The sequence below is a fragment of the Myodes glareolus genome, chromosome 22 (assembly GCF_982192425.1).
Source record: "Myodes glareolus chromosome 22, mMyoGla1.1, whole genome shotgun sequence".
NCBI classification, from domain to species: Eukaryota; Metazoa; Chordata; class Mammalia; order Rodentia; family Cricetidae; genus Myodes; species Myodes glareolus.
Genome location: NC_142047.1, coordinates 54,797,739 through 54,822,535, shown reverse-complemented (window position 1 = coordinate 54,822,535; position 24,797 = coordinate 54,797,739). Strand labels below are relative to the sequence as shown.

The 24,797-nt window shown below is 50.4% G+C and overlaps 1 protein-coding gene across 1 annotated transcript; it reads left to right on the top strand.

Moving 5' to 3' along the window:
• Positions 1-10,027: 10,027 nt before the first annotated feature.
• Fam89a (family with sequence similarity 89 member A) lies at positions 10,028-23,621 on the top strand. Its single transcript, XM_085681898.2, has 2 exons — positions 10,028-10,348; positions 22,619-23,621. Exons 1-2 carry the CDS (start codon positions 10,079-10,081, stop codon positions 22,877-22,879), a joined length of 531 nt encoding a protein of 176 aa, XP_085538024.2. The 5' UTR covers positions 10,028-10,078; the 3' UTR covers positions 22,880-23,621.
• The last annotated feature ends 1,176 nt before the right edge of the window (positions 23,622-24,797 follow it).

Sequence of the window (24,797 nt, the reverse complement as noted above, 5' to 3'; positions counted from 1 at the left end):
GCATGTGTTGACTGTCCACTCCAGGCATCTCTTTACGCTTGAATGTTGGCCTTATGTAAAACTCCTGACCGTGAGATTGTTTATTGTGTTTTGCTTATATAGCACCCATCCAATGCCCTCTGCTGGCCTCTATGGGCACCTGAAAAAGAGTCATACATATACATACAATAATAAAAATAAATATATTTGCTAGGCAGTGGTGGCACACACCTTTAATCCCAGCACTTGGCAGGTAGAGGCAGGTGGATCTCTGAGTTCAGGGCCAGCCTGGTCTACAGAGCGAGTTCCAGGACAGCCAGGGTTATACATAGAAACCTTGTCTCAGAAGAACCAGTTTTTTTTTTTTTAAAACCACAGCCAGGGAAGGAACTGAGGTGTCCAGAATCCCCCACGTTGTACTTAAAGGTCATGGAGATCAAAGCCCTACTTAACACTACCAAAAGAGTGACTTTAAGAGCTTTAAAAGCAGATTTGGAAACAGGACTGAGACTGTCTGGGAAACTAAGGGACTAACAGGGATAGGGAGGAAGAAGGGGGGAGGTGATGGAATGTGGGGGAATATGCCCAAATTACACTATGGATGTACACAAGAATCATTCAAAAGAATATTAAAAGTTTTTTTCCCCAGCAAATTTGGGAGATTCTCCAGTTCTCTTAGATTTCCAAGATGACCATTTAAATAGCAAGAGCCTTCTATTATTGTTTAATTTGTTGCCCCACCCAAATGCTCTCTGTGTGATTCTAGGCATGCTGGGGATCCAGCTCAGGGTCTCCTAAGGGCCTGGCGAGCCCCCTTCCATGCTGGGGATCCTCCTCAGAGCCTCCCAAGGGCCTGGTGGACACCCTTCCATGCTGGGGATCCTCCTCAGAGCCTCCCAAGGGCCTGGTGAGCCCCCTTCCATGCTGGGGATCCTCCTCAGAGCCTCCCAAGGGCCTGGTGAGCCCCCTTCCATGCTGGGGATCCAGCTCAGGGTCTCCCGAGGGCCTGGGGAGCCCCCTTCCATGCTGGGGATCCAGCTCAGAGCCTCCTAAGGCCTGGCAATCCCCCCTCCAGTGAGCTCCCCCAAGTCATCCTAGTGTAATTTTTAGGATGTGAGAGCCTTGCTCTCAGCCGGTTGGAAACCCCCTTTGCTGTGAGTGGGCTTTGAGCTTTGTTTTCCTCCACCCCTTTCAGACGTCTCCTACATGGAACAGAGTGAAACTCAGACTCGACTTGACCTGGAGAGAGATGACCGGGACAGGGACTTTTGCCTCACTGTGACCACAAGGCCCGACCGAAATAACTTCATGGCAGAAAGATTGGTTTGGGCTCCCAATTTCAAGAGGGCTTCAGTTGGCTGTGGAGGGGAGGGCCAGGGCCCATCAGTTCAGTTCACAGTGTGGAACGGGGTAGTATTGGATAGGCACACATGGAGGGACAAGGCAGGGAGTGAGCAGGGAGAAAACTCCCCCTAGAGCCCTCCCCAGTCACCTACTTCTATCAGTAAAGCCCCCACCTTGCAAAGTTTCTAGAACCTTCCCAAAAAGCAAACACCGCCAGCTGGAGGCCAGGAATCTGCACAAGGGCCCGTGGGGGACATTTCAGAGTCAAACCACAGCACTGGCTCAGGGACTCTGTTTTCCTCTCCTCTCCTCTCCTCTGAATCTTCTCGGAACCCTTCAAGACTTCCATTGCATTTACAATGGAAGGGTTTCTAGGCTACTTTGCACCCCGTGAGCAAGGCTAAGCAAAGGCAGTCCAGGCGAATTCCCCTGGGGACTGTGCCTGCCAGAGTCTAGATGTTTCTGTAGTCAGGGTGTCTGGCTCCAGATCTGGTTTCCCCGGCCATTAAATCTTGTGTCCTCAGACAGCCACCGCTTCACTTATGGGATGTGGATAATAGCATGCACTCTGCCTCCTGAGCCATTGCTGTGATGGCCAAACGAGATGGAAAGCATCCCTTCAAACGGGCGTCGAGAAAGAGTGCTAATCTGCATGTGGACAGCCCATCTCTGCTGCCTTCTTCATGCTGTCTGTGACCGGCACTTTAAAAAAATCAATGTAATTTTTGAAATTAAAAAGGCACATATTTTAAAAGGAATGCATGCAATAACACGCACATAGATACCATCTGCAAAGCTTCTTTTAGCAGGACCTGACAGCTCACACTTGCAGTCCTGAGAGATGAAGACAGGAGATCACTACCACAAGACTGAGGTCAACGTGGTCAACACAGCAAGTTCTAGATCCACTAGGGAACCAGAGACAGCCTGCCTGTGAATAATTAATAAATACATGTATAAATAGAAAATTTTTTATTTTGGTGTTAAGCCCAATGTTCTTAGTTTTGTATGAATAAAATAGAAAAACATCTTAACTTTATTTGTCCGCCGGATGGCGTCAGAATGTCTAGCACACATTCTGGAGCACATGGGAAATAGTCAAGCTAGAGGCTGGGGATGAAGCTCAGTTGGTAAAGAACTTGCCTAGCATGCAGGGAGCCTGGGTTTGATGCCGAGCTCGATGGTGCACAGCTGTAACTCCAACGCTGGGGAGGTAGCGGCTGGAAGATCAAAAGCTCAGAGTCATCTTGGGCTGTGTAGTGACTATGATACTAGCTTGGGATACATGAGACCTTGCAGAGAGGGGCGGAGGAATAAGAAAGGAAGAGAACAGTCAAGTTGTGAATTCAGAAACAGAAAAAGTAGAAACGAGACTTCTTGTGGACCTAAACGCCAAGCTACTTCCTGGAGACTTGATTCCCTTTTTGCAGCATGCATCTTTGCACAAGACCCCCTGGGTCCTGTTAAGAAGTGAGCCTAGCTTCTCCCCAGGTTCACAGAGCCCCAGGCTTCTCATCTTCTGGGTGAGATGGGAATTCTCCTTGCAGCAGCCCTGAGAGCTTTCGGCAGCCCCGGCAGCCCCGTGATAATCCCTTGCCTGGCACCCGAGGTAGGAGTGGGGGTGGGGGGTGGGGGGGAGCCTGGACTTCCCGAGCTCTTCCAGGCCCTGGCTGCCAGCCCTGTAGATGACTCTCCCAGCAGGTGCAGCAAAGATTCCTCCAAGCTCTGCCTGGACTCTCCCCAAGGAGAGTCTCCAGGCGAAAAGTCTAACCAGTGGCTCTCAGTTCACAGTCTTAACATCTGTCAGGTTGAAACCCATGCCCTCAGCCCCACTTAGCAGCAAGATCACAACAGAGATTCCTGTCTGCCCAACACCCTGAGGTATCTCCTAGATCTAAGAGCACCCCCACATCACACATCTGCGGCTGGTGGTCACCGAATGCAGGCATGCTCAGGTAGGTTCTCACGCGGCTAACTAGGTCAGGCCTTATCGCCACTCAGGGACTGAACGGTAGTTCAGCTGGATTTGATGTCACCAGCCTTACCCTCCAGGGCTGGCAGCCCTTTGTGATGACACCCAGAACTCATTCATTATCTACAACAGTCACGAGGTAGGTTATAAAGACAGGAGAGATCATGGGAACACGGGAAGAGAGAGAAGCCCCTGCCATTGGAGAGCAACTGCAGCCTCTCATCAGCAAGAGAAGCAAGAATGCCGACACAATTAGCATTTTCTGTGAAGGCTGCTGGTTTAGCTACTCTTCTGTTGCTGCGAAGAGACACACAACCAAGGCAACTCTCATGTTTTTTTTTGTGTGGATTGGTGTTTTACCTGCATGTATGTCTGTGTGAGGGTGCCACATCCCTTGGAACTGGAGTTATAGACAGTCACAAGTCACCCTGTGGGTGCTTGGAATTAAAGCTGGGTCCTTTGGAAGAGCAGCCAGTGCTCTTAACTGTTGAGCTGCCTCTCCAGTACCCAAGGCAACTCTTATAAAGAGAAGACAAAGATCGCAGAGACGACAAAGGGAGACAGACTCTTTGAGAAGTTGGCACCGGTTTCAGGGTGGGTCTCACTTTCTTCTGGAGTACTTTCCTTTCTTTTAACCCCTGTACTGAAAATCTAATCTACATCATAATCTCTTTCTAACAAATTCTAACCTCAAGGATGGTCTCCCCCTTTTCCCATTCCCTTTCCCCCAATTAAAAAAAAAAAAAAAAACCTCCATGTGAGTCCCGTTGCATGCTCTCTCTCTCTCTCTCTCTCTCTCTCTCTCTCTCTCTTGCGCGCGTGTGCTCTGTGTTAAATTATAAGTGGGCCAGCAAGACGGCTCAGTGGGTAAAGGCACTTGCTACCACGCCTGATCTGATTCTGATCTCTGGGACACACATAGTAAAAGGAGAGAACCATAAATTGTTGTCTGACTTACACACACACACACACAAACACTCTCTCACACACACATCATGGCACACACACACTCAATAAATGAAAATGTAATAAATTTCAGAAGATTAATTATTCATGGTCTTGGGATCTCTAGGACAGAGACAGGTAAGCCATTACTTCAAAGATCATTTTGCTTTGTTGTTTTTTATTTTGTTTAGTTTTTGAGATAGGGTCTCACTCTGTAGCCCAGGCTGGCCTCAAATTTGTGATCCTTCTCTCTCAGCGTCCTGTGTGTTGGGATTACAAGTGCGCACCGTCACACTTGACCTTAGGTTGTTACTTTAAAATTCTCTGTTAGTTTATGGTAAGCTTTCCCAGAGTGGGTTCACGCATCGCGAAGTTGTCTTAGGTCTCCTGCTAATGTGATGACACACCATTGACAAAGCAAGTCAGAGAGGAAAGGGTTCATTCCCTCACAGTGCCTTAAACAGTGAGTGCCTTATAAGCAGGGAGGACAGGAGCTCAAGCAGAGCAGGAACCTGGAGGCCGGAGCCGATAGAGGCCATGGAGGGGCGCTGCTTACTGACTTGCTTCCTATGGCTTACTCAGCCTGTTTCCTCACAGAACCCAGGCCCACCACCCCAGGGTTGGCACCACCCACCGTGGGCTAGGCCCTCACACATCAACCACTAGTTAAGAAAATTCACTACAGGCTTGCCCACAGCTGAATCTTATGGAGGCGTTTTCCCAACTGAGGCTCCCTCCTTTCTAAAGACTCTAGCTTGTGTCAAGTTGACAGAACACTGCAGTTAACCAAAGTTTGAAGGAGAAGAATGGAAACGGTGGGGACCGATTTGCCGAGTCACACAGGTCTTTGTTGTCACCGGGGATTGGCAGCAGAACCCAGTCTGACTAATCCACGGAACTGCAGAGGGCACAGTTTCCTCTGCTTTGCCGTGTGGGGGTTCTGATGCCTGTCTGAATAAATTCTGTCTAGTCTTGCAGTTCTATTCACAGCCCAGTTCCCTCAGTGTGCGGATTCCCAGCGGTTGGATGCTGGAAGCGCCCGTGCGCCTCCACTGTGAATGGGTGCTGGGAGCTTCTCCCCCCACCCTCTTGCTTTCTGTTTAGGGAGGTTTGTCCCCACAACCTGGCAGGTGTTCATTGAAACTGTGAGTGAGGCTTGGAGGGGAACACCAAGCTTTCAGTTTCTGTAGAGTTGTGGTCTGAACAAGATTTACCAAGTATCTAAAGCATTTTTTGGACACAGTGAGTGAGTGGGTGAGGGGCCTTTTCAAAGGCTGGCCTTGTGTCAGTCAGGGCTCTCAACTCTCATTTAATCAGGACGTTAAAAGGTAAATATAAATAGGCAGAGTCTAGGGATGATCCTTACATCTCTGAGTGAAACCTGTCCTAGGTATACTAAGCTCTATAAAGCTTGACTCCCCCCCCCTTCACAGCTTTGGCTCTTACATGGACCCAACTTGAGCTTACTAGCCCTCCTTACCAGAGACTGAACCCATTTTTTTTTAAAAAGCAGATGACAACTGAGCGGTGGTGATGCAGGCCTTTAATCCCAGTACTCTGGAGGCAGAGGCAGGCGGATCTCTGTGAGTTCGAGGCCAGCCTGGTCGATAAGAGCTAGTTCCAGGACAGGCTCCAAAACTGCAGAGAAACCCTGTCTCAAAAAAAAAAAAAAAAAAAAAAAGAAGAAGCAGATGAGATGAAAATATATTTTGAGACAATCTTTCGAATGTCACCAATATACAAAGGTGTTAGGGAGATATCTGTACTCTTTATTTGGTGCCCATTCTGTATCTTGTACGGCACATCCAGTTAGGACCAGCCCCATCTCAAGACCCAGCTGGGTTGTCTGGTTAGTCACTCTGGATGGTTCAGTTTGGGGCATCATTCTTTAGCCTTTGTCCACCATCGAATGACAGCTGATATACTCAAAAAAAAAAGAAAAGAAAAGAAAAGAAAAAGAAAAAGAAAAGAGAAGAGAAGAGAAAAGAAAAGAAAAAGAAAAAAGAGTCAACAGATTGCTGTCACAGTGGAGCACAGGATCCGGCACGTGGTTCTGTCCTCGACCCAGTTCTATCTGTCATTTCCATTGACGACTTTAGGTACCATGGCCGGGAATACCCGCTCTCTTGGCTCTGTTTCAAGTACAAATGGGAATCGCTGGACACACCTCAAGGAGGGAAGAGGAAATGTGACACAAAAAATGCCTCTGCAGAACGAGTGCCACAGGGCACCGCAAGCCTCAGAGCGGCCAGCGATGCCACTGTCCCTGCCACCGAAAACGATGACAGAATTCAGGGTGTGATAATACCATGGCAGCAGTATTCAGGGGCCGAGGCCAGAGGATTTGTATGCGTTCAGGGCTATCCCGCACCATGTAGTGAGTTCTAGGTGGACTTAATTACAGGGTAGGATCCTGTCTCAGAAAACAAGACAATAAGGGTTCAGATAGCTTTGCCCAATTAAGGCTCAATAAGGCAAATGAAAAATGGTGGAAATCAGTATGGAGAAAGCTAACCATACACATATTCGGCCTTTGTAGGTTTTAATACTTTGGGTGCAGACTCTTCTTCCATTGTAAAACTTCCCCGGAAAGAGATTAAATTATAACTGGATTAAAGCTCACTGTTGTTCAGAATGTGAAGCATCTAACCAAATTTAACGTGGGCTTAAGCTTTGACAGGAGCCAATTCACAGTGAGGTACGGGAGGAAGCCTGGAGCTACCCGGTGCTTGTCAAGTGCAGCTGGGGCCTTCTTACACCTGCCTCCCCGAGCAAGTGAGCATGAGCTGTCGGTGTCTAGAGGAGAGCGAGGAGGCAGAGGGATGGCAGACAGTGCCTTGTCGGACAACTGTAGGGCTTTGGGTTATGTGACCTGGCATAAGGACACTGGGAGGTGCGTGCTCTGGCTGCACCGTGGCAGGAGAATGGCTGATGGCTCTGGTACTGGGCAGAATAGACAGACTGGTGAGAGCCGCTAAGTTGTGGGGGCGGAACCTCATGAATGGAATTAGTGTCCTCCTGAAAGAGGCTCCAGGGAGCACCCCTCCACCCTGTGAGGACACACAGAAGACCGTCTGTGTGACACTGTGTGATGCATAGGCTCTCTGTGTGCCTTGATCTTGGAACCCCCAGCCTCAGAACCAGGAGCGGTACACTTGGCTGTTAATAAATAACTAAGTCTGAAGTATTTGGTTAGTGTAGCTCCAGCAGACTGAGACGGCATATCAGATGAAAGCAAAGGCCGCATATTCCAGAGTTCTCCCAAGTAGCCTTAATGCCCCTTGCCTTTGATAAACATGAACGTTAAAACGGAGAAGGCTGGGCTTCTGGTTCATTCAGGAAAAGTCTTGTCGCCTAAGCATGAGGACCTGACTTTGGATTCCCCAGCACCCACGTAAAGACCTGTGTTGGAAGGCATCCATAAACCCAGGACTGGGAAGACAGAGGCAGCAGGACCCCTGGAGCTCGCTGGGCCGTCAGTCTAGTTGACAGGCAGGCTCCAGGTTCACGAGACGACTTGTCTCTGAAAAGGTGGAGGTAAAAGTGTTTGATGGCAAGCCCGGCGACCTTAGTTTGACCCCTGGAATCCACACAGTGGCTTTCCTGAAAGATGTCCTCTGACCCCAAAGTGTGCACATGCACAAAAATAAAATAAAATTCAGTGAAAGACACCTGACATTAATTCCCTGGCTTCTGCTATGCACATGCACACACACACACATGCGCGCGAACACACACATGCGCGCGGACACACACACACACACATACACACACGCACACACGGGGCCTGATGGCATAGTTCAGCAGTGCACCTTTCCAGCAGGTACAAGCAGTCTTTAATCCCTGGCATGGTTAAATAAATAAATAAATGAAGCAAGCAAGCACTGGCACTTCCCACGGGTGTCAAAATATTTGGTTGACTGTTGCATAATTGTGTCTGGTTTATTCATGTAGTCCTTATCAGTGCTGAATTAATTCTGTAGCGATGTCTATTCATCTTGGGGCGTTATTTGCTGACGGGACTTGATTATGCTCACTACCTTGAGTACACACCAGAAGGTGGGGTCTACCTTAAATCCTGTGGCTCGCATTGACCAGGTTGTCCAGCCACAAAGGGTTCTAGGCTGTTCCCTAACTCACTAAGGGATCCTTGGTCCCTCAGCATCCTCCTTCCTTGGGAAGATGTACTTTAAGACAGCTTTGGTGCCTCAGTTGCTTTGAAATGTTTCCTGTTGCTCTCTCAACTCCCCTGGCCTTTCTGCTAGGTCTTCTACAGAGGCAGTAAGGCGGTGGGTGAAAAAGAATTCAGGTCAGGTTGTGAAAGGCAGGTCTAATGTTTTCCACCCCTCCCCTCCCTATTCCTCCCTCCCAGGCCATTTCAGACTCTCCATTGCTTAACAGGCAGATGATGAAAAACTGCCTAGGGTTTGGGCATGTGGCTGAGACACGGAATGCCTGGGGAATTGTGGGCAGGTGGGTAGGTTGTCTCCAGGGTGCCCTCAGATCTCACCACCTAACCTTCTCACTGGCTGACTGGGTCTAACACCAGTTTCCCAGATTGATTTTGGGGTGGGCTCCATGAAGAGAGACAGAAAGCCCCCAAAGATAGAGGGTGCCTTTATAATAGGCATCTGTAGCCCCTGAAACATTATGGTCCTACTGGATTAATTCAGAATCATTCAGTCCCTTTATAATTAAACTCAGTAGCCATGGGCACTAAAGTTACCCCTACTGGCTTTCTGCTGTTGAGCAGAATTAGGATTTCCTCATCTTGAATCTGAGCTGATCTTTTGCTAAGGGTTGAGTCTTCCTGGAAGGGCAGAGCCTGTCTTTGACTCGTCTCTTTAAGGCGTAGTTTCACTTATTCTTGCTAAAGTTGGTAAAGAGTTCCCGAGATTCAACATCTCTCTCTAACTCCTTGACACGTCGCTTTTCATTTTTTCACGTAATTATTTTAGCGTATGTTTGTGTACGTATGTCACGATGGTGTGTTCAAGTCAGATCACTTGTAGGAGTCGGTTCTCTCCTTCCACCAGGTGGAGCGGGGTCGTTTATTCCTTGACATTTCTATTTAGGGTTAGTCTAGTGTTCTTGGCTGGAGTGAAAGACAAGTTGGTTCATTTCTTTAAGAGTGAACAAAGCGAGATGGGTGTTCTTGACTGCTGAAGTTCGGGAAACCTTGACATCCAGGAGAAGGCGAACAAGACCCTGTGAATAAACACTGTGTGCGGTTCTCGGTGCTGGAACTGGGCCCGTCGGTTCATAGACGCAGTTTCAGAGTTAAGCCAGTAAGGTCAGAATTGGCCATCCAGGAGCATGGACAGGGAGGAGAGCAGGAGCCTGAGAAAAAACCCGCTAGGGATTGGGGTGCAGAATGAGTAGTTGGGGCAGAGTTGGTCGGGTGGGCCTGGCGCTGAAAGTGGGGTTCAGAGGGGAGGGGAGGTGACCAGCTGGAGGTGGGGTGCAGAGCTGGAGTAGGACTGGAAGGTAGACTATAGGGAGGTGAAGACTCCTGGAGATTGTGGTGAATGAAGAAAGGGGGAACTGAGTGCATGAGGGGGTTGGTTCACAGAGCTGAGACTTAAATTAAGGTGACCCGGGGGAGCGGGGGTTGGTCTGGGACGTAGATGGGTGGGAATGGAGCTGGAGGCCAGCGAGCCTTCAGGGCGCCACCTCACAGCAGCAGGGAGACGAGGAGGGGGGCGGGCCCCGAGGAGAGGCGGAGACCAGGGGGCCGGACAGCGGGCGGTACTCGGGCGGGCGGGAAGTGGGTGGGGACCCGCTGGGCTCCCGGGACCTCGGCTGAGCTGCGCGCGCCTGTGTCCGCGCGGCAGCAAGATGAGTGGGGCAGGGTCTGCGGGCACGGCTGGGGGGCTGCGGGTAGACGGGCTGCCACCGCTACCGAAAAGCCTGAGCGGGCTGCTGCATTCGGCGGCGGGCGGCGCGGCGGGCGGCTGGCGACACCTGGAGCGGCTGTACGCGCAGAAGTCGCGCATCCAGGACGAGCTAAGCCGAGGGGGCGCGGGCGGCGGCGGGGCGCGGGCTGCGGGGACCCGGACCAAGCCCCCCAACCTGGACGCCGCGCTGGCGCTGTTGCGCAAGGAGATGGTAAGGATCTAGCGCCGTGGGTCCCGTCGGGGGACAGTCCCCTCTGGTCCGTGGAAGCTCGTGCTTCCCTCTCGGACTTCCCGCTGCTGGTTATCCACGCGCAGGGCAGCCTTAGATGCTGAGGTTCTCCTGGGCCAGGCCAGGGCGCGGCGTGGTCTGCCTGCCTGGTCCCAGGAGGAACAGGCTTCCTGCGAGCCTGCGGGTCGGTGTGGACAACAGATGGATGGCCGGGCCCCTCCCCGGCTGCCCGCCAGGAATCCGATTACCGGCACGGAAGCCGTGCTCCGGCCGGGTGAAGTCCTTACGTCTGGTCTCAAACAATGGGGTTTAGTTTTTCTCCGTCCTGAGAAGTGCAGTAGGTGTTCCTGGACCAGGACGCGCGATTCAGGGTGACGCTAGGACAGGGATTTGGGCCACAGGGAGCCCTGTCCCAGCTTGCTTCCTGTGGCCGGCCAGGTAGGGTGGGACAGAGGCATCCACTCAAGACTCTGCCCTGTTTCCTTTCTGCTAGTCCAAGATTCACTGGGCCAGGTAAACACTAAAGAAATCTAAGAAAACTTTTTATTCTAAGAGTAAGTTTGCCAAAGAAAGCTAAGAGGAGATCCTTCAATCGTCTAGTGCATTTGACATATGGTTTAGGAAAATTCCTCTTCTGCCTTCTTCTTAAAGGAGCATGATCTGCCCTGCAAACTAAGACTTAATTGAATCCACTATACATTCTTTTGGGTTTTTGAGACAAGGTTTCTCCGTATAGTTTTGGCTGTCCTGGAACTCACTATGTAGACCAGGCTGGCCTTGGACTCACAAGGTTCAGCCTGCCTCTGCCTCCTAAATGCTAGGATTAAAGGCGTGCACCATTACTCCCCAGCCACTATATAATCTTAACACTTTTTCATCACGGAAATGATGTCTAATTCTCCCTGAAAAGATTTTCCTAATTTTTACAGAGCCTTCAGAGTTCCAAACTTCCCACTTTTCTTTATTAATAATCATTATCCTGAGTCTAGCACATCCTTCAAATTGCAATCGATTAAACACACCCCTTCCTAGTGTGTTTATGACCTGAACTTGGACATAACATGAACCTCTGGGTGAAATAAGAAGACTGGCCCCCAGGTGTTTGGGTTTTTTGTTTATTTTTTTCTTGCATAAGATGCAGGGCGCAGGGTGTCTCCTGGCTGTGAAGCTGTGCTCTAGAAACACGCTAGGGAGACTTGGGAGCCTGGCTGCATTCCCGAAGGGATTTCCCAGGTCCCTCCTGGTGTGACTAAGGTACAGAACCTTATAATTATGCCCTGGGCGGGAGCTCCGAAGCTCAACTGTAGGAAATGAGCGGCTGTCAGTCTGCCTGACAACAGTGTTAAAGGTAGGGTTTGGCTGCAGGCCCTGACAGGCCCTCTCAGGAACTCATCACAGGATTTTCAGTCTGTTCGGAGGTCAAGAGACTTACTGACCTGAGGGAACACTGAGGGTTCTGCGACCACTCATGTCTTGCTTGACAAGAATGGGTTTTCATTCCAGAGCCTTCTGCGGAATGTCTGTGTTGATCTATTTAATTTGAAGGCCTGAGGTCAAATCTGCGGTGAGGATATAATTCCATGTCAGGACCGACTGACTAATCCTGAGGGAAAAAGCCCCGTATGAGCATAGAAAGAGGGAGTGTTCCCCCGGATTGAGCATACAAAGAGGGAGGTCCTCCGGACTGAGGAGGACCCCCTTCTTTTGGGGATGCAGAGTCAGAGGTGGGAAGGCCTCAAGTGAGCAGAAAGGACAGCAGTGAGCCTCCAGCTTGACTGACAGGAGTTTGAACAGGAGACAATTAGGAGGGTGGCCCTGTGGCTACCGGAAGCCTGGGTCACAGACAGGTCATCAGCAGGACTGGGGACTTTGAGATGAGCAACAGGTACAGGAGGCTCATGGAAAATGCCCTAGGTGCACCCGGGAGGGATGGGTAGAGTGGAAGCCAGATTATTGGCAACAAACCCCCTCAAATCATAAGAATGGCTAATGGGTCCTTAGAGCTGATAAGGAAAAAGTGAATCAGAGATGACCCAGGGTTTTGTTTGTTTACTAGTGGAGTATTTTGAAAGACAGCAATTAAAAACCACAGCCCTAAAGCTGGGCCTCATTGCTCTGACAAAAGCAAGGTAAGGGGGCACTTATCGTGGCTCCCTTTTCCAGGGTACAGTTCATGGCGGTGAGGAAAGCATGCTGGCAGGGACTTGGGGCAGCTGGTGGCATTAGTCTGTACTCAGGATGCAAAGAGCTGAATGCTGGTCCTCAGCTTGGTTTCCTCCTTTCCAGCCGGGGATCCAAGGCCATGGCGAAATACTACTATGCACGGGTAGGATGGGTCTTCCCAGTTAATTAATTAACCCCAATTAACCCAGTCTAGATACTCCCTCAGAAGTTCCTAGACATTTATCTCCTAGGTAGTTCAAGACCCTGTTGACAGTCGGTTTTAATTCCAAGATCCTGTGTTCAGGTTCAACATCGAGCAAATCTCCCCGTATCACAGTCTAGCACAGAGAGAGATCCTGCTAATAGTTTGATATGTGCAAATATTCTGAGTGCATGCAAGTATTCTTGTTGCATGTATACCCTGATGTGGTAGGGTGCACCTGCGCTCTCTCTCACTAGGAGGGAAGCTGAGGAAGAAGGATTATAAACTTGAGGGCAACCTTGGCTACACAAGACCCTATCGTAAACAAACAAAAACCAAGTGCTTTCTGTACGTTGTCGAAATCCTTGTGTTCTAGTGTCACCTCTGTGGCTGGGATAAAAACCCTCGAAAAGCAATTTAGGGAAGAATGTATTCATCTTGCAGTTCCAAGTCACAGTCTGTCGCTTTGGGATGTCAAAGCCATAAGCACCTAAAGCAGTTAGTTAGGTCCATAGTTCCAAGCAGGGAGAATGAGGGAATGGGTGTTTGTTAGTGTTCAGCCCCACTCCTCTGCACTTAACTCAGTTCAGGATCCCCTGCCTAGGGAATGGTGTCTGCCTGCAGTGGGCTGGGGCCTATGTGCTAATTCCCACAGCAATTAGCATTCAAGGCGATTCTCCACAGACCAACCTAATCTAGACAGCAGCGTTTGAGACTTTCTTCTCTAGGGTTCTAGGTAGTGTCGTGTTGATAACTTGAACTAACCCTCACACCTTGTAAATTCTTCATGGAAGAGGCACTCTACATATATTTTATATTATTTTTCCTCCTCTTCCTCCTTCTCAATCTTTTTTGTATTGTTTTGTATTTCAAGACAGGGTTTCCCTGTATAACAGTGCTGGCTGTCTTGGAATTAGCACTGTAGACCAGGCTGGCCTCGAATTCACAGAGATCCACCTGCCTCTACCTCCCGAGTGCTGGAATTAAAGGCGTGTGCCACCACTGCCTGACTTCAGTTTTCTTTATTGAGACAGGGTCTCACTATATAGCCCTTGGCTGACCTGGAACTGAGAGAAATCTACCTGCCTCTGCCTTCTGAGTGCTGGTCTTAGAGACATTCACCACTACTCCCAGTTTATTTTCTTTGTTGTTTTTTTTAAAGTCTCTTTTAGACTTATTTTTACTATTTTTAATTAAATGTATGAGTGTATGTATGCTTGAGACATGAGTGCAAGTCCCTGGGAGGCCAGAAGGAGCCGGATTTCCAGGTGGACTGAGCTATCTGACCCGGTGCTGGAGCCAGAACAGTCTGAGTTGCTGATCTCCGCGCCATCTCTCCAGGTTCTAATTATATTTTCAAAAACCAGCTGCTGAGAGTTGAACTCCCATGAGTTAAACCTTTGCTGTGTCTCTTGGGCTCCGCAGCTCTGTCTGATCATTGCCCCGTATGATCTGTACACGCGTGCACACGAAACACACACACCTGCTTCACCGTGTACTCTGCAGTTTTGGAGGGTGCGTGCTGAAAGCATGTTGCGATGACTGTATTGTTGGGTCTTCAGGGAATGCGTGTGGCAGTGCTGTGTCATTTTGAACCATGTGAAGGGGTGAAAAGGAAGTTTTTTACAGCATTGTGGGTGTTAGGGGAGTGGCTTTTGAGGGTTCATGCCATTCTTTCAGTAGAGGAGGGTGCCAAACAGTTCAGATGCAGAGTCGGAGGCTGGAAGAGACCTGGTTGGAGCGGAGGGCGCAAGTGTCACTTCAAAGGAGGGACACTAATAAGAGTCAGGGGCATTGTTACACAGATTGGAGAGGGCAGGAGCCCTGTGTGGGCAGAGGCTCAGTCCCTAGCTGGTTAACACTGTGCTCAGTCCCTAGCTGGTTAACACTGTGCTCAGTCCCTAGCTGGTTAACACTGTGCTCAGTCCCTAGCTGGTTATCACTGTACTTAGTCCCTAGCTGGTTAACACTGTGCTCAGCCCCTAGCTGGTTAACACTGTGCTCAGCCCCTAGCTGGTTAACACTGTACTCAGTCAGTCCCTAGCTGGTTAACACTGTGCTCAGTCAGTCCCTAGCTGGTTAACACTGTGCTCAGCCCCTAGCTGGTTAACACTGTGCTCTCCTCAGAGTTGTGGCTTCAAGGCATGTTACTTCCTGTTCTAGTAACCCCACGTCTATGAGGTTTTGTCACTCTGAGTCCCTGTAGCCTCCAGGAGAGAGTCCACTTTGAAAGGTCCAAAGGTCACACCAGTGCTTATTGACTGTAAAAGCAATCATTAAAAACAAATCAAAACAAAAACCCTTTTATGTATTGAGCTTTTTTGAGACTGTCTTATCATATAGCCCTGCCTGGCCTAGAACTCTCTTTTAACAGTATTTATTTATATTATTATTTTTGAGATGGGATCTCAGATAGCCCAGGTTCACTTTGAACTATGTAGCTAAGGCTGACCTTGACTCTTGGTCCTCTTGTGGTCCTGGTATAGGCATAAACCATCTTAGATTGTTTGCTTTTTTTTTTTTTTTTTTTTTTTTTTGAGACCAAGTCTTACTATGTAGGCCAGCCTGACTGAGACCTTGCGTCTCTGCCTCCCAGATGCTAGGATTACAGGCGTGCACCACGGTGATGCCCAGCCTGAAAAGGTCTTTTTAAAGCATTCGTTACAGGGCTGGGAAGATGCTCACTGGGTACAAAGCGCCTGCTGTGTGAGCGTGAGGACTTGAGTTTGGATCCCCAGAAGGCACAGAAGAGCCAGACATGGCAGCGGGAACCTGTAATGCCAGCTCCAGGGCTGGAGACAAAGGAACCTCAGAGGCTCACTGGCCGGCCTGTCCAAAGCAGGCGGCTCCAGGTTCAATGGGAGACTGTCTCAGAGAACAAGCTAGCGACGACACTGAGGAGACTTTGATGTCGACCTCTGACCTCTGGCAAGCCCACAGGCACACACACGCACACACGCGAGTTTGTTATGTTCTCAACAGAATGGTGGGGTCACACACTGTATGTTGCCCGAGTGAGCATTGTAGAATGCTGCACAGGGCTGAGGGCAAACAGGAGAGCAGGAGATGCCAGGGGATATTGGGTGTCCCAGACTGCTGGACTTCGACCCATTTACCTTTCTGTGGAGCACCTCAGGTTCATGCTCACTGACTGAACGCTCCAGTGCTTCGTCGGTTGCTCCTGCCTCTTCCCCGTTGAGTTAAGGCTCCCATCTGTTGCATGCTAATGTCAGTGCCCAGCTTTCGCTTTCGGCACACTGGGTGGGTGTCTCTTCATCTGCGGAGGACTCCCAGGAGCAGCAGCCTAGGCAGTCACTGCTGCATCTCAAGGATGCTGGTGCCTCCCACACCTACCCCTTTGTCCTGGGGCTTGGTCCCTGCTTTATCCTGGCTCTTTACCGCTGGGTGGGAGGTGTCTGAGAGACAGCCATGCCACGGCTAGCCGCAGCTGGGAGCTTTGACGTTTCGCTCCCTGTGGATTCCAGACCTTCCATGGTCCTGTGACAGAAACCACATAGGCAGGCTGAGCAGGAAGTCAGCCAGTCAGATACGTGCCCGATGCCAGTGCTAGCTGAGTCCTCAGACACTGTTGCCTCCCTCCCGCTGGTTTCCATAAAGGTCACTCACTGCTTCATTGCTTCCTGTGCTGGTCCCTGTGCTGCAGACGTGTGACACTGGGACGGTTGTTCTCAGTACTCAGGAGACAAACATCCAGGCCTGCCTCCCAGGGCAACAGACACTCACTAAGCCTTGTTCATTTTATTACTATTTGTTCATATTTAAGTCTGTGCATGTGTGTACATATGTGTCACGTGTAAACATGTCTTGTGCCTGTGGAGGTCAAAGGACACTTCGCAAGGGTCAGTTCCCTCCTTCTACCCTGTGGGTCCTAGGGATCGAACTCAGGTCACCAGGCTCGGCAAGAAACCTCCTTGCTGCCGAGCCATCTGGTCAGCCCAACCCTGTTCATTTCTATTTGCTGTGTTATTTCACTTCTCTGGCTCTGAGAGCCATGGCTGCCTGGTCTTGTAGGCCTAAATATTCTGAGTCTTTATACGGGATGAGAAGTGGTGTCTTTGGTCAGAGGAGCAGACCTGTTCCCTGTGACCAGAGCTCCATAGTACGGGGTAATCTATGGGAAGCCAGGTCTGTTCCAGCCAGGAGCAAGTAGACAGATGACTAAGGGACCATACTGAAGAGGAAAATGTGGCGAGAGGCTGTGTAAGCCAGGCCTAGTGGCTCATAGCTGTAACCTCATCACCCTGGAAGCTGAGGCAGGAGTGTCACTGTGAGTTTGAGGCTAGTGACAGAAACCAGGAAACACCATCCAGGACACACTGCAGTGCTCAGCATCCTTTGTAACCGCGCATTTAAAAACGATTGTGCTGAACCTAAACTGCCTGGCAGAGGCTGGTGCACTTCATTTTGGAGGCCAGTTTCACAATACCCATGGAATTGAGTCTGGACCTGCCCTCTGGCCCTGTAACTTCATTTCCTTAAAAAACCCTAAAACAGCGTTTTTGCAAAACACCAGGGAAAATTGTGGTGCTCTTTTGTTCGTGAGAGTGGGGGACCCTGCACGTGGGTCCATGTGGAGGTTGGGGGTTGTTCCTCAAGTGGCATCCACTGTTTTTGCTCCTGACACGGGGTCTCTCACTGAAGAGGCTAGGCTGGCTGGCCGACCCAGGGGTCCTCCTTTCTCTGTCTCTCCAGGACTGTGTAGCCGACTCCTGTACCACACCCGCTTTGGGCACACAGGTTCTTTGCAGGTCTTTCTGCTTGCAGAGAGATGACTCTTAGGAGTTATCCTCTCAGCCGTGCGCACTGGTTTTGAAGGCACGAGAGGGACCTAGGACCTTGGCAGTGTGATGGCCGGATGGCCATGTCCTGACCTGCCTTAATAGTTCTGCAGGCCTGGGATTCGGGACACTGACTGAGCTCTCTTGGCCTGACCAGAGGATCTCCTGCAGGCCCGTCTCACGGCCGTTTTAACCTGGCTTCAGATGTGTGCTCTGAGGTTGGGTGTGATGGAACTGACTTGTATGTCTGCCGCCTCACCCCAGTCCACCCTTGCCGCCACCTGGGCCTTCTCCCTAACTTGTCTTTTCCAGAAATGTGTCTTACAGATAGAGCCACACACGGGAATTAGCAATTCTCCTATCTGGCTGGATGACAGTTTTGTTTGTTTTCCAGCTGAATATTTTGTTTAGTTTTTCAAAACAGGGTTTTTCTGTGTAACAGCCTTAGTTGTCCTGGAATTTGCTTTGTAAGCCAGTCTGGCCTTGAGCTTAAAGATGTGCCTGCTCCTCCGCACCCCACCCCGACCCCCTTGTTGGGATTAAAGGTGTGCCCACCACTCCCGGCCTTCGGCCTTCAGTTGAATTGTACCTAGCCTGGCCTGTGAGTCCTGATCCTCTTCCCTCAGCCTCCTGAGTAGTTAGAATTATAGGAACACACCACTGCACCCAGCGGCAGGGGTTTTTTGGTTTGTTTACTTCGTTTTGTTTTGTTTTAAACAAATATTTATTTTGGGCTGGGTGTGGTGGTACCTGTCTTTAATCCCAGCACTTGGGGGCAGAGGCAGGTGGATCACAGAGTTTGAGGCCAGCCCCACCTACATAGCAAGTTTCAGGGCGTAGAGAAACCTTGTTTCAAAAAATAAAACAAACAAACAAATAAACAAATGTTTACTTATTTATTTATATAAGTTTCTCACTGAACCTGGAGCTTGCTGATTTTGGCAAGACAAGCTGCCTCAGGCACCCTCCTGCGAGCTGGGATTTCAGGCTTGACTCTGCCTCCTGAGTGCTGGGACTAAAGGTGAGCACCACCACCACCCAGCACACAATAATTTTTTAAACCTGACAAGGGACAGTGGGCATCATCTCCTAGAGGTTTGTGTGATACATACAGGCTAGGACTCCTCCAGCACGCCCCCCCCCCCCCCATTGCCTGCTTTTCTCCTCCTCCTCCTGGCCAGCAATAAGAACATTTCCCTGGGTGTTTGTTTTGCTTTGACTCTTCACTGCGTTTGGGAAGAAGTTGCTTTCCTGTTTAGTTTTGTAAATAAAGTAGTGTATTATTCTTGATTTTTTTTTTTTGTCTGATTTTGAACCTTGAATGAGAAATACTTTATACTGTGGAGCTCAGGAAGACTGTTCTTGGCACACCATTGTGGAGGTTGGGGTCCCACTGGCATAACGAGGTAACAAGCTTATTAAGATAAGGGACTTATTCCAAAAAGGTGCAATTTTATTTATTTATTTATTTATTTGGAGACAAGGTCTCATGTATCTCCAGTTGGGACTCACTCTGTAGACCAGGCTAGCCTTGGACTCACAGAGATCCTCCTGACTCTGCCTCCCCAGTGCTAGGATCAAAGGTGTGTGCTGTTTTTAATTAAGTTCGATTTTACCAATATAGTGCATAGTGTCTGGAGCCAGCTGCTAGGGGGAATACCTGCTAGCTCAGAAAGAAGCCAGCTAGCTGACCATCATGCCTGTCTGTGTGTGGCTTTTCTAAGTGTGGTTGGGGATCCAGACTGAGGTCATGTTTGCTTAGCAAGCACTTTACAGACTGAGCCATCTCCCGGGCCCCAAGATTCCTTTGTAGGGCTCCTCTGAGCAGAGGGTGGTGGTGAGTACCTGCCCTTTAAGCACTTGGGAGGCAGAAACAGGAGGACTAGGAATCCAAGGTCATCTCCTGCTGTAAGTGAGTTAAGGTCAGTCAGGGCGCAGGGGAACCAGTCTAAAGAAAGAAAAGCTTCCAGGCCTCTAAGCCCAGCCCCCTAGTGATAAACCCCTCCCCTACCACAGCCTCACTGAGTTTCTGGGACTTTAGAGACCTTCAACCCAGCAGGGAGCCACCACCCTGTCTGAGACTGTTTCTGCAACCGAGCCTATTGTTAAGTTCCCCTAGGGCAGTGGTGAGAACCACTTCCTAATCCTGTGACCCTTTAATACAGTTCCTCTTGTCGTGGTGACCCCCAACCATAAAATTTTCTTTTTTTGCCGCTTCATAACTGTCACTGTCTGATATGCAACGCCCAAAGGGGTCAAGACCCACAGGCTGAGAGCTGCTGCCCAGTGAAAGGAAGCAGATTCTGGTGGGAAGAATGTGCTGGGCCCATCTGGCAGCCGGAGGGTGAGGAGAGAGCCTGGCAGAGAGGAAACCGGCAGCCTGAGAAGAGGAGAAAAAGGATAAGCTGCTTGCAGTGAGCCGGCCCTTATCCTATCTTACAAGTCACAATAAGGGATGGGAAATCACAGGGGCTGAGGTGACTATGGTTTGTTTAAATGAGCCTAAAGTTTTCAAGATGTCTCCAGAAGGAAGCTGTCATTTCTAAGTCCTGCAGTGCTGTCCTGCAGGGACATGCAAGAGATGGCAGGTGACAGGTGTTAGGGGCTGGCTTATGGGTAAGGACGGGGACAATTCCTTAACACTTTGGTTCCAGAAGGGCAAGCTACTCTTGCACATGGGGGACTTCATTATGTCCCACAGTTCAGTCCCGGGGCATGCTCGCCTCCTTGTCCCTCAACAGACCCCTAAGCGAAGAGCTTCTGGAGGAGCCCAGGCTGGCCCACTGTGCTCTGTGCTCCTCTCTAGCTTCTGGAGGAGCCCAGGCTGGCCCACTGTGCTCCTCTCTAGCTGATGACGTGGCAGGAGCCATGCAGGTGTGCTATGAGCACACAGCATTGCCTGTCCAGCCATGGCCTCTAGACCACCTGAGGGTTGTAGGGACAGTTCCCACTCTAACGTGACCCTACACCAGGACAGGTCTTTTGTGTTCATTCAGCTAGAACGCCTATGCTGAAGAGCACCAACCGAGGCTAGAATGTCAGTGTCTCTCACCTCTTCAGGGAAATACTGCCTAGCGGGAGGAAGTGGGCCTTGTGCCTGGAGCAGCTGCCATGAGGAGCTGAGCAGGTGTGCTCATCTACCTCTGTGTTGAGGTATGATCTGCCTATGCACTGGGCACATGTTGGGCTGTGTAACGGGCGTGTCAGGACCATGCTGGGTCTCTAGGTGGGTCAGTTGTTTCTAGGCCACCGTCACACCCAATGACAGGGCAGCTCTGTGAATCATTCCTGTGTGCCAGTGTAGGCAGCTCCGTTCAGAGTCTCCACTCACCGCCTGGTGCGGGGCATGTCCGTGGGAATCCAGGAAGATTTTGCTTCGTGAGTCTTGGGTGTCGCGGGATCAGGACCTTGTCACCCAACAGAGCTTGAGAGCCCGTGGTGCTGAGGCTTCTGTCTCACCAAGGGCTGACCCCATGGGACCCCAGAAGGTGAACATCACCCTTTGCTCAGAGCTCGTTTGGTCTTTTTGTGGTCTGTTCTCGACATGAGAAGCAGATTCTAGTGTCTTTCACGTGATGTGGAGAGTGGCTGGGTAGGAGACATGTCAGATGAGCCTCTCAGATAACAAAGCAAACACAGGTGTGAGTTTAGCAGGTGTGGCTTTATCAGAGTTAAATCTGGGAGCAGACAGACATATTTAAGTACTTAGTCAGAGCTCAAGCCGTGGAGGCTGTATTAATATCTGCGATAGAGTTCTGGAACTTAGGAGCCATGCAGAGGAAGGATTTGGCTAGACCATCCCAATACAAACAGCCAACAGGCTAGGCTGCTTTGTTTTCTGATGCTATCACTAGGTAGCTCAGGCTGGCCTCAAACTCACGATCCTCCTGCCTCAGCTTCCCAAGTCTGGGATGTCAGCCATGCTCTATCACACCTAAACTGACTGCTCTTTGGGGGCCACATGGTGTGGCCTGCCTTCAGATACCTAAAGCGGGGTTGAGAGTGACATCGGGTCTGTTTGCATGAGGGGTGGTCACACCTAGTGTGGAGGGCTCTGCAGGATGGACACCTGAGAGGTCGTGACTTTGTGTCACAAGGTAACGTCTGTTTGAAATCCCAGAGAGCATTGGCGAGCTGCCCTCCTTGAGCCTGAGGTTAGCATCCCAAGACTGGTCCTACAGGACTCTTTCGCTGGGCCATTGTGATGGTAGCTTTCATCTTGTCTGACACAGGTGGCTGGCCCCCAGCACCATTCTTGGCCTGTTAAAGGCTCAGGTGTGCAGGTCCCCTGCAGCTCTAACCATCATCCTCTTCCTGGGTTTAGGATCGATGGAACCCATGCCTTTCCAGACCTAGCTGCTTTTTGTCACAGGGCAGGCAGTAGGGAGAGAGGAAGGCGAAGCTGGACAACAGATGCATGACGTTCCCACACATTCCTTGGCCCCTGCCACTTATTTCTGTGAAGTTTCCAGAAGGCTTGATATAAGGCTGCATTTTCAGGTTTTTCATAGTTCATCGTCTTGGGGGAGGGATCACACTAGCCCTGTCTAGAAGAGAGAGCATCTGAACTCCCAGGCCTGGAAAACCCTGAGGCAGAGGAGGTTGCTACAGGGGCAGCATGTCACACTGACTGGTGAGATCCTGTCCCTGGCCAGGGGGAATCCACTGTCTGAGAACAGCAAAGTGGAGTCTGGCCAGGGTTGCAAAGAAGTCATGTGTGGGTCTTCTGAGTGTGGCTGTGGGGAGCAGTAATGTCTCTGGGACTTGGTGTCCATAATGAACCAGCGGCGGCGCCCAGAACATGCACTGCTGTTGCTTCGTTGGGTGTGTCTGTAGCCCCGGGGCAAATTCAGGCTGGGCTCACTGCCGCCAAGTATGGACTCCCTCACTCAGGTCCGAGGTATGGCGCAGCCCAGTGAAGGATGTGTCTGCCTGGATTGGAGCTCTGCGGCATCCCACTGATGCTGCCTTTAGCCTTTCTGAGGGAAGGAACGTGCTGGCTAGCCTAGAAAGAGTTCTAGTTGGCTGTTCAACTGCAATTAAATCTCAGCACTGACTTGGCTTTCGCCTCCCCTCCTTTCCTTCAAGGTTGGCCTGCGACAGCTGGACATGTCCTTGCTCTGCCAACTGTACAGCCTCTATGAGTCCATTCAGGAGTACAAGGGAGCGTGCCAGGCGGCCTCCAGCCTGGACTGCGCCTATGCTCTGGAGAACGGCTTCTTCGATGACGATGAGGACTTCCGGGAGCAGGGCTCGCTCCGAGAAGGCCAGGGCCGAGGCCCTCCCCGGGACTCTTCACTGCCTGGGAGCCACCTCTCTGGCAGCGACTGGATTCTGGAGTCTATCTAGCACCTCTGGAGTCCATCAACACACACAGACCGGCAGCATCTGTTTCTCTTCTTGCAAGAAAGCATGTCAGCCTCTCCACGGTGGACGGTTCATGGGCATGTGGGGACTGGTGCCACCAGTCTGATAAGTGGGGCAGCCTGCTCAGCGGGCTGCAGGGTCTTCCCAATGACCTAGAGGCCTGGCATATCCCTGGTACCTTGAGTGGCACCTGCTGGAGGCCGTGACAGAAGGGTTCCATGTGGAAAGCCTTCATGGGCCGTCTGGGTGAGCCTGCTCTCAGCCAGCTTCTTTGTAGGTGGCAGGCGTGTTATGCCCCTTTGTTTAAGGATGCCGTGCTGGCGTGTGAGATATGAAAACCATTTCCCTGCCCAGGGCCCCCAAGGCGGTCTTCATCTTTTCTTGCTGTTATGAGCTGTTCGCTTCTTTGCTCAGATTTCTTTGAAAGTTGTGTCACTGACTCGTGAGAGCTTCCCAGGAGGAGAAAATGTCCTTCCACTCTGGCCAGCCACTTTTCTGCAACTACCAAAACTGACATCCGGCAAAGGTAGAGGGGAAAACATGAATGAATACACACTGAATGGAGAGAGAGAGAAAATCTGGGACACCATGAGAGACTGTTGATGGCTCCAGACTGTGAACTGCCGTGTTGGAAAGCAGTCCTTCCAAGCCTTAATCTATTTATTTAAACCCTTTCACGAGACGTCACACTGTCAGTTAAACATGGATAAAATGTTCAAGTGTCTCTTGCCGTGTATCATTTTGCTTAAGCGTCTGGGGATGTGGCTCAGTGGGTACGGTGAGCCCCTAGCGTGTACGAGGCCTGGGATTTGACCTCAGTATCATGTCAGCTGGACATGGTGGTCTGTGCTTGGAACGCCAGGACTGAGGTGGAGGCAGGAGGATCAGAAGTTCAAGGTCATCCTTGGCAACACAGAGAGTTCGGGGCCACTTTGGGCTACCCCTTCTCAAACAAAACAAAAATCATATTCTGAGTTCAGACTTATTCACGACTTGCATGTAAGTCCACTACATCACATATTCAAAGAAACTTAAGACTTTCCTGGCCATTAAGCGAATTTTAGGAGGTAGATTCATTTCTCTGTTAAGCTTGGACAGTTGTCTCATTGGTACCGGACCACATTTCCACCAAGATTTCACCTGGTTTCTCGGAGCACGCCAGAGTTCCTTCTTCCTCTTTCAGTGAGAAGTCTGCTCTCCAGTGCCCTCTGGAGTCCAGCAAGGGGAAGTGCAATTTAACAAGTGTGTGACCAGCTCCTGGGGAGTTAACAAGGAAAGCAAAGGATCACAAAAATCCACCTTGGCAAACCGATAAGCTTGTTGATGTTACTTACTGGCCTGCGTGATCCTCAAACATCTACGTCATCAAAAAGTCCCTCTCCAGGGTGGTCGATGAGCTGCCCGTAGCTGTGTAGAGGACGGTCCTCTTTCCCCACACCATACTCTATACCCTCTCTCCCCTCCATGACCAGACCAGGAGATCAAATGCAGCTAGGACAGAGGGCTTTCTAGGAAGGAATCTGGGGTGGGGGAGTGTCATTAGACCCTTCCTGTGAAGGCAACAGGCCTGATGTCCTTAGTGTGACAGCTGGTCTCATCAAGATGTCAATGGCTGTTGTGCTTGGAGGACCCTGTGCTGGTTAGTTTGTCAACACAAGCTTGAGTCATCTGGGAAGAGGGAATGTCAATCGAGGAATTTTCTCCATCAGACTGGCCCGTAGGCATTATTATCTGGGATGTTTCCTGATTGATGATTGGCGTGGGAGGGCCCAGCCTACTGTGAGCGGTGCTACCCTGGGCAGATGATCCTGAATAGGAAGGTAGGATTAAGTCAGAGGGGTCAAGCCAGTAAGCGGCCTTCTTCCAGTCTGTGCTTGCCCTGATGATGAACTATTAAGTG